A 10,401-nucleotide genomic window follows, 5' to 3' on the forward strand; every position below is an offset into this window, starting at 1 on the left:
ATCCATCCGGCCGTGCGAGTGTGTGCGCGTGCGTGCGTTCATCCGTGTGTACATGCATGCGTGCGATTTTGATTTCGATGTGTGCGTGTGCGTGCGTGCGATTTCGATTTCGATGTGTGTGTGTGCGTGCGTGCGATTTTAATGTGTGTGTGTGCGTGCGTGCGTGCGTGCGATTTCAATGTGTGTGTGTGTGTGTGTGTGCGTGCGTCCGTGCGTGCGTGCGTGCGATTTCGATTTCGATTTCAATGTGTGTGTGCGTGCGTCCATACGTGCGTGCGTGCGTGTTTCCGTGTGTGCGTGCGGTGTTACGCGCACAAAATTTCAATCACGCGACAACTGGCTCACGGGCATTACCGAATGTGCCGATACTGGTGGTATCAGTATTTGACCGAAAACAAGCCTTTGGAACTACCGGTACTACAAAGTAAACAAATGCTTTTGAAAATCCGCAGATTTGTCAAAATAACTGTTGTGAGCTTTAGTCGCGTGAGTGAATTTTTGTGCGCGTAACACCGTTGAGTCCGTGAGCCAGTTGTCGCGAAACCGTTTGTAACGAACCATCCACTTGTTTTTTGTATATATGTATGTACATATACATGTTTACTGCGCCCGACAAGTCTGTGCTTACAGGCGCGAGTGAAAAAGTAAGTTGGTATGCCTACACATCACAACAGTGTATTTCAGTTGTTTTTCACGACAATACATACGATTTTTTGTATAAATAAAAAAGTTAGAAATGATTACTATTACTTTTACTACTAGTTGATGTTTATAATATGTATGTACTCCAAGTCGATGTATCGCAAAAATCAAATTATTCATCAAAATTAATGTATCTTATTTAGAAATTAGAAATTAAAATAACGAATTTGTACGCCCCCCACTTCCTATGCTGAAATCAAACATCAAATCAAATACGATATGACCACGATCACCAAGCACGACCATTCGCAACGGCGACCGGTGGCCTTCTGGCGAAGTAGAAGCGACTATAAGCGATATACGATAATTGTGGGTTTTAGTGATGGTTTATCTATGTTTTAAATGTTCATGAAATGCATCGATAATTGGTGTCCCACGCGAGGCGCAAGTCATTTTGAAGTGTCCACGAAAGCGTTAAAAACCATATAACTAAATTTTTTTTTATGATCGCAGAATTTGGGGATTTTTAATTTTGACATAAAATTTACAATAATTGACAACAATATTTAAAGAATATTATACTAATACATATTATATGTGTGTATATGCAACCTATGTATCTTAACTTTTACGATTCATCCCAATCCGTTTTTCGTGTTTATAAACGAAAATAAAATGAGTTTGCATTGGAGCAATGCATTTAGTATATAATATAATATTATAGATAAGAGCTAAAACCAGTAGCAACAATTCTGATGCTATTTTCAATAATCAGTTGTTTTTTTGTGCGGTTTTTCCACTATCATTGAAATTACATATCTCGAAGAAAATACATTTTTCGGTTATTAATCAATTATTATTAATTGCTTACTTTGGTAATAATCGATGATCTTAATTTTAATTACAAAATGTGTTTTATCTGTGAGAAGACGATTATTTTAATATCGGATGAGTGGTTATTTCCATGCGGTTTTTCATTATTATTGTAAAAACATGTTTTTCTGTGGTTTAATGTCATATCCGTGTAGGCAATCTAGCGCTAGTCCTTTAACCCTAAATTCGTTTTAAAAAACTCGAAAAACTGTTATTATTCCTGCAAAATATATGAATATCGCATTAACAATGGAATCATTTGAATTTCAGAAATCGAAATCCCAATACCAATCCAGACACAATATCTTAGCTCAGATTGTTCATTTTAGCCATCACTCGTGAATATTTTTGGTTTAGCCATCACTATTTGATATTTTTGTTTATTTAAAGATAAAGTTTATTACAAAATTGAGAGGGAATAAAAATAAATTCAAACTTCTTAATGATTATGAATAAATAAATAAATAAAATAACTTAACGTTATTTTGTTTATTTTAACCTTATTTTATTTACCTTAAAAATAAAATAGTTGACTTGCACGTATTTTGATGTGCTTAAATATTTATTTACCAATAATTCGATAAATTGGGTAACATGGTAATTTTTAGTGGTTTTTTTTAATTCCTTTAAATAAATTTAATTTTTAATAATTTTATGCATTGGCAAGAAAAGTCGATCATACTATAATATAATAATTCGAGTCCGAATCGAATCATAGCAAAACGTCGGAGTCTGACTCCACAGCCCTGATCTTAACTAAAGTTTAATTATATATTCCCCGTATGTTGGTCACCTGTCATGGCATTTATGAGCAATAATTAACTTCAGTAAATAATTAATATACGTTTCAATGCAACGAAAGGGTTGAGATATCCTTATCTATCGAGATAAAACCGCAGAACGACAGTACTTCACATCATTCGCTGCTAATCTTTCCAATTGGTAAGTCGAACTTTATTTTGCTTAGCACTTATAGTTATATTGTCTTTTTATATAATTTTCAATCTTGTTTTTCAGGAGAAATCTAAGAGAAAATCAGAAACAAGATGTATCTAGTGAAGGCGAAGCCTGATTTTGCTGCAAAACGAGTGGAGTATTTGTATGAGGCCTTCCAACTAAATAAGAAATGCGACACCTTATTTACAGTTCGAGGCCGAGAGTATCTTAATTCGAATTCAAAATTATTTAAAATCTAAATTGTTCTGTCAATTTACTTATAATTTTACATAATTGCAGCTTCCCCGCGCACTTGATCGTTCTAATGGCGTGCAGCGAATTCTTTGGGACAAACGAAGGTCATGTGGAGAAGATCTTTTCGGATTTTGACTACGAAATCATCGAAGCAATCCTGAAGTATTGTTACACTGGAGAAATAAGTTAGAGTTCATAAACATCAAAAGTAATCAATTATTTTCGTCTTCAAATGTAATAATCTGAAATGTAATTTTAGATATAGACGAAAAGCACGTCGAAAAATTAATGGACCTAGCCAACCGACTGGAAGTGAAAATTCCAAAGCAATTTAAAACAGTCGATCTCTCAAACTGTCTGAACGTTTTGAAATCAACGGGAGATTCCGAATTATTAAGAAAGGCAATGGATTTGACTTCGGAAAACTTCGAGACGGTGAGTGTTGATTATATAAAAAAATACGTCATTTAAATATTTTTCAATTCCACTTCTGTTTCAGCTGCACAAAACTCAAGGTTTTCTCAATCTGCCGCTCTTCAACTTGATGGAAATCTTGAAATCGAATGATTTGATCGTGTCTTCCGAAGAAAGCGTATTCAATGCTGTGAAATTGTGGGTAAATCATGATGATGCAAACCGTAAAAGTGATTTGGCACTGCTGATGAGATCCGTGAGGTTATCCTTGCTCTCGATGGAGGTATTTGAGATTAATTGAATGTTGCAGTTTAGTGATAAAAATCATTCGAATAATGTGTTATATTTTCAGTTTATCGTCAACGAAGTAATGACGTTCTGTCATTCGTGTGCAGAGTGTATGACTACTATTAGACAAGAAATTATAAACAAGAATGATAAATCTTTCATCCCAAGAGAGACCCCTCGTAAAAAAATAAAAGGATATAAAATGGCACTGGTTGGGGGGAATCATTTAAATGTGAGTTTTGTATCACAAGTATAATATTTTGATTGGATTGTAAATTAATTATTTTATTGCATAACGTGTTTTCAGACGGCAAACACCATCGATATATTTGATGGACTAAAGAACAGTTGGACTCTATCCAAAAACATTGGCATTAATAAAAAATGGTTTGCGTCTGTCCTCGTGGGAGATTGGATCTTTATCATCGGCGGAGAGGATTCTTCAGGGCAATCAGTGACTTCAGTAACGTTTTCCGGTGTTGCGAAGTAGCTGCTTAGAGAAATCGGAATATAACCAATTTATTTGTTTTCAGGTGGAATACATCGATTTGAAAAGCGGTGAGAAAAAGCCATTGAAGCCATTAAATCAAGCTCGTTTATGGTTTTCAGCAGTGACACTTCGGCGCGGTTCGTCCACGGATGTTTACGCCATTGGTGGTTATGGTGGTGGCCGTTTATCTTCAGTGGAAAGGTGATTAAATTGCAATCATGTCATCAGATCGATTGAAAGAGAAGTTGACGATTATTGATTTCGATTAGGTGGAGCAGCAACACTGGGGATTGGGAGACGAACGTCGCTCCATTGTTGGTGGCAGTTAGTAATCAGAGTGCTTCTGTCATCGCCGATAAAATATACATAACAGGCGGGCGTACAAGTGAATTGATATCCTCGAATAAAGTGCAGATGTATTCAGTGGAGACCAATTCTTGGACTTACCGGGCTCAGATGATTCAGGGAAGACATGGTCATTCGGTGAACATCAATTAATTTTATTCACAACTATCGCAAATAGTATACAACTCTCCAAAATAAAATGAACTAAATTTTGATTTCACCATTTTAGAGCGTCGCATTCAAAGGAAAACTTTACGTCGCTGGTGGATATGATTGGGAAACTTCTTCTCGTTTAGACAGTGTGGAGCATTACGATCCGAATGCAAATGTGTGGACTGCATTCACCAAACTAACGCAAGCTGCATCCGGAATCAGTCTTGGCTGTTTCCAAAATAAACTGTTTAGCATGGGTGAGTTTTTTTACAACTTAATTTGGATTTATGGGTCTCGAATGTAGAATTAATTTATTGTTTTGATTTTCAGGTGGACATGATGGAATAAGTGAATTTAGTGATGTTTGGGAATACGACGAGACGAACAAATCTTGGAAAGCTTCAACAAGTCTGAGCAGAAAGAGAAGTGATACAGTTGCAAATGTCATTCCATATGATTCGATTATTTGATCGACTGCAGTTTTTTTGTATTATTTGAAAAAAATGTATTTTGAAATAATCATTAAATGTACTTTTTGAATTTTTAATTTATCCAAATGTTTGAATAAATACATAATATGCAACAACTTCTCAAAATATATTTTATTTTTCCGTCAATATTTAATGTTTATTTACTCATGAATAATTAATATTATCTAAATGAACTGAAAAATCAGAGAATGGCCAAAATCAAAAACATATACATAAAAATGAATTCAATTCAATTCAATCCAGAAATGTTATATTTCATTTCTAATCATTTTTTTTGTTTAAATAATATCGAAATTGAAAATAAATTTTGTATATTTCTTTAAATTTATTTCAAACAGTGGCTCTCAAATATTTTTCACACTTTTCGTCGATTAAATAATACTTTTCCATTATTCATTAAGTGATTCTCAAACTTTTCATAATTATTACTTTTATTTAAAAATCAAGATGAATTTCATATATGTTTTTGCAATTTGCTGCATTCCAACGGCTCTCAAATGATTTTACGAAGGTTTCTCAACTACTTTTACACTTTTATTCTGTTATATCGTGGTTTTTATCTAATTGTAAAATTTTCTAGTATTGTTAACTTTTATGAGAAATAATCAATATGTTAATGTCAGTGGCTCTGAAACTTTTATTTTATTAATATGTTTTTATCCTAAAGTTAATTTCCAAATAATGTAACTTTACAAATTCAAATGATTTCACAGATTTCCGTCCGTTTATTAAATTCCAGTTATTCTCAAACGGTTTGTAGTACCAGAGATTCTCCGATAAAAAATTTTGATGAATACATATTTTTGTGTTTTCAATGATTTTCGACTGATTTTAAGATGGTTTTTCACACTTTTATTAAGTTTAATAGTATTTTTATGGGATAATTTTATTCATCTATGTTTTCAGTAATTGTCAACCATTTCAAGAAACGTTTCTCAATTATTTGCATATTTTTTATTTTTATATTTTCGTAATTATTTATTCAAAGTAATCAAAATATTTTCTTTAATTGTCTTTTTACCAGCGCTTCTGAAATGTAATAGTGTATTTTTTCACATACAAATTTAAATTATTTGGATTTTCACCTAAAGAATTGGTATTTCTTTTGATTAATCGTGTTTTTTTTTCATTTCTGAAAGTTCCACTCTTTTTACGCACGGTAGAGTGAATTGGTTTTATACGGCTAAACGTGTCATGACATTTTGAACGAAACTGGAGTGAGATGGCTACGATTTAAATTGTAAGTATATAAAAATTAATAAAACGTGTGTAATACAAAATTAGCAAACATGATACAAACGAATTTGCACAGCAATATAAAACAAGGTTAATATTCAGCAGCTGGATGTAGTCTCCATAGCAGTAGCTTAAAAGCATTTGCGGATCATCTTCTTCAATATACACTTGAAAACGTTGCACATAATTTAACAAACACTGATATTTATATCGCTTAAAATTATAAAAATTAATTTTGAAATTCAAATTCACTAACAACAAAAAATTAATTCGTTTTTCACACGCGAAGGAAAAGTATTATAAAAAATCACTTAATGTCACAATTTAATTGATTTTTGGGTTTATTCGCGAACGACATATTGATTGATTTTAATTGATAATGAATTGAAACGTTAAAAATTCGCGATCAAATTGGCGTGAGGTTCGACCATTTTTCTTCGACTGAAATCGAATGAAAACAAACAAGTGAATTAACTTTTTAAATTCAAATTCAAATATTTTTGCCATTTATTTTCACTCTATTCATTCAATGCATTCAACTTATTTTTACTTTATGTATTGAATTAACACCAACAGCCGACTGCAATCATCAACATCAGTCGACTCGTCTAGTTGAATACTCTCTTTTAGAGGACTGGCTTTGACATCTTTTACTACTTACAGTAAAATATTATCACTGAAATCTTGATTGCGCGATTGCACACATTGTTCAATAACGGAACGTGCTGAATTTCCTTTCGTGCTTCAGAACCTAATATAAATTTAGCAATTATTACTATACACATTGTTTTACCAATTCCTCGGCTATTTCCTTAGCATACAGTTATGCCACTTGATGAGAAGCTTCTAACAAGGGCTTTTGAATTACTGCGACGCTAAATTTTGTAATAAGATCGCTGCTGTCACATCGTGCCTTCTTAGACTTCAAAGTGCTAAAGCTACATTTATCTTATTTCATCCACCCATCTCCCCTATTATTCCACTTTATGAAAGTAAATTCGTCCAAGGTAGGGGGGGAGGCATGGAACCCCCCTCGGATCCCCCTTTGATTTCTTTGTACGTTATAAATTGGCAAAATTTATTAACTAAAATCGACACAGTGACGCCGATAATGCACATCATCTTTAAAATATATATACATATTAATATTTGGGGATCCTCCTGGGGTAGGGCTGCCAGATTAATTCGGATATTTTAATCCCCCCCCCCCCGACCCCCCGGGTACCGATATTACAAAAATGATAAAAAACTTTATAAAATCAATCCTTTTATAAACTAGTATAATTAATTACATATTGCCAAAAAAGATTGAAAAAAAATCAATCTCAATCTCGCTTTTCTTGCTTTTTTTCGATTGTTACGGCCAAATACGTCAAAACAAAAACATAGGAGCAGTGATGTTTACAAACTCTTCTATAAAATGGGAATATGTTAATATGAATACAAATTGTATATATTTTGTAATTATCAAGAGATTATTTTGTTTAATGTTTACTACATATTAGATTGGCCATGTTAAGCGGTATATATTACAAATACCGAGCGAAGCCGTGTAAAAACACTAGTTCCCTATAAAATCGTGCACAATAATTCGGGAAGTGCTTTACAAGATTGTAGCGATACAATTTGCGAGCATTTTAATAGTACTTCACGTCCCATGATGATGGGTGGTGATAAAGACTGTTCCTCAAAGCTTTAATGGCTGTTCATATTGATGATGATAAAACGTACTTGTTAGTAATGGTATGTTTGGAATTTTGCCAAAAATATATACATGTATAAATATATATATACATAAATATATGCTCTGGGAAAAATAACTTCGGGCCTTATGACAAACTAAAAAAAAAATCTTGTACATTGTTATGTATTCTATATGTGTAATATGATCAATGATTTTAAACTTGTAGTTTTCCGTTTGTTAAGAACATAACATTAAAAAAATAATTTTATATAAGATCTAATGGATAGACAACATTATGCATATACGTATTATTATTGATCTCGGAGTCTCTGTTAGACACAACATTTTTAAATGTGATTGTATGTATTAGATATTATGTTGTATTCAAGTAGTAACAGCAATATTTTGTTCGAGTGATAACGCAAAGCCATCATTTTAGTATCAGTTCATATCATATACCAATATATGTACGTATGTATGTATAAGTTGCTTTTCAGAGTGACTTTCTTTTCAGAGTGAGTTGCTTTCTCAGGTTCTCCAATCATATTGATTCTGTGTGTTGCTCAGCTTCAAGGATGCTAGGGTTTGTTTTTCGCAATTCCTGGCATTTCTGAGGCTGTTGTACAATCATTTGGTGAGAAGTATCATGGAGTACGCATCCAAGATCTGGAGTCCTCCAGCCAAAAGTCAGTCTATTAAGCTTGAGCTTATCCAAAGACGCTTTCTCCGGCTTCTTTATAAGGAGCATTATGGGACTTGCCCATATTTATTTCCTACAATATTTGTTATGGGTATGATCGGCTACACTTATTTTGAACTCAGGAGAAGTGTTGCTCTAATCAAGTACTTATTTTCTATATTTCGAGGTTTTGTTTCATGCCAGTCTATTTTATTCATTTCATTCTATTCAGTTTATTCTATTTTATGGAAGATTAGCCTTCATGCTCTGGAGAGTTTTATTTGAACCCGCCATCGTCCCCTATTTCATATTCCTCAGGCAAGAACCGCGGCATAACCGAATTCTTCCATTCCGCAAGGTCTCCGATCTTCAAACTCTCTGTATGGTGCCATTGACATATTTTAGATCTCTTTTCATTCGCCGCGCCGCTTCCTCGGTTATGGGGGTCGTGACCAACTTGAACTAAGTTAATTGTTAACTGTTATTTTCCCGGTAGACCGGGACTTGTCGTGGTTTACAGATCTCAGATTTATTAACCATAGATATTTAGTCTTATTAACTCACGAGTTAACTGCAATTTGTCGATTGTTGAAATCATGAGTTTTTCATTTCAATGTGCCTTCTATCTTTCAATTATTCCCAAACGTCCCGGTCAGCAGCCCCTACGTATATTATATAACAGGACTGCCCAACTAGTAGATCGCGGTATAATTTTTAGTCGATCTTCGTTTAATTTTTAAAATGTACTTATTTTGACAAATGTAACCTGAAAATACCTGAAACACAATTGAAGTAGTATTTGTTATGCTGACATATCAATGTTAATGTTTATGCATAGATAAATACCCAATCCTATTTTGGCTCTACATTTTTGACTGAAATCGCATTTTCTGATATCAACATTATAAAATTAGACATACGAAATTATTTTAGTGATGAGCATCTTGTCAATGTTGACGATTATCTCTTTCATTGTATAATTCCGACTTTGAAAATACATATCTGGGCAGTGTCCGCGATGTCATTAATAATACATTTTAATAATAATAAGTATTTTAGTACATGTAATATTTACTATGTAATATTACTATTTTTGATCAAAATTACGTTTGATAAAATAATATAGAGATACTTACTATCAATATTTTAACTTTAAATTTTGAATAAAAATAGCCTATGTGTCTTCGTTTTTTCACATTTCAAACTTTTTTCGATATTCAATTATTTTTTGTGAAAAGGTGCTACACATGTATTTATAAAAGTACGTTTAATATAAAATTCCAGCAAATGTAATATAATATAGCGAAAAAAATTAATAGTATGATTCGTGTTGTTACGAAAAATTGGTAAAACTGAAACGAAAAATAAAGCGGTATAAAGCATATGTATGTGAGTAGAATATTTGTCAGTGCATCGGAAATTCCTATAACGAAGACGGTCGCGGTCGTTCCTTGGGTAAATGGGTAACCATTTCTCGCAATTTTCGAGCCTTCAGCATCTCGAATTTCGCTGAGTTGTATAAAAATGCTGCAAATTTGTCCATAAATGTCTCACAAATTTCGAGTTTGACTATTAATATAAAAAAAAATGTCCCAAAAACGTTATTTTATCAATAGATTCGTTAAATGGTATATCGACGTTAGTAATTGGCCAGGAAGGCGCATTGGGGTTTCCATATTAGGCTTTCCTGGTAGATATGCTTGTATATGTTTGTATGTAAAAAAATAGTATAGGATAGTATGGATATACATACATACATATGTATGTATATCTATGAAACAAAACACAACATATGTATGCATTTTTATATTTATAATATAAAATATGGATATTACACAAATCTTCTTGTATTGTAAATGGGTGTTTGAGCTTTTTCCGATTATGCATAAACACCGACATTAAAAATTAAAATTAA

The 10,401-nt window shown here is 32.8% G+C and overlaps 1 protein-coding gene across 2 annotated transcripts; it reads left to right on the plus strand.

Moving 5' to 3' along the window:
- The first annotated feature begins 2,433 nt into the window (after positions 1–2,433).
- Positions 2,434–4,988, plus strand: LOC143917061 (kelch-like protein 7). 2 transcript variants are annotated; one of them, XM_077438452.1, is made up of 11 exons: positions 2,434–2,457; positions 2,533–2,674; positions 2,752–2,891; positions 2,966–3,141; positions 3,206–3,403; positions 3,473–3,640; positions 3,716–3,871; positions 3,942–4,099; positions 4,168–4,381; positions 4,473–4,653; positions 4,727–4,988. In XM_077438452.1, the coding sequence occupies exons 2-11, from the start codon at positions 2,562–2,564 to the stop codon at positions 4,864–4,866; spliced, it is 1,644 nt and encodes a 547-aa protein (XP_077294578.1). In that variant the 5' UTR covers positions 2,434–2,457; positions 2,533–2,561; the 3' UTR covers positions 4,867–4,988. The 2 variants fall into 2 exon arrangements, with proteins under 2 accessions (XP_077294578.1, XP_077294579.1); XM_077438453.1 differs by having other exon boundaries at positions 2,453–2,674; positions 4,746–4,985.
- The last annotated feature ends 5,413 nt before the right edge of the window (positions 4,989–10,401 follow it).

Source organism: Arctopsyche grandis, chromosome 9, assembly GCF_051622035.1.
Source record: "Arctopsyche grandis isolate Sample6627 chromosome 9, ASM5162203v2, whole genome shotgun sequence".
Taxonomy (NCBI): domain Eukaryota; kingdom Metazoa; phylum Arthropoda; class Insecta; order Trichoptera; family Hydropsychidae; genus Arctopsyche; species Arctopsyche grandis.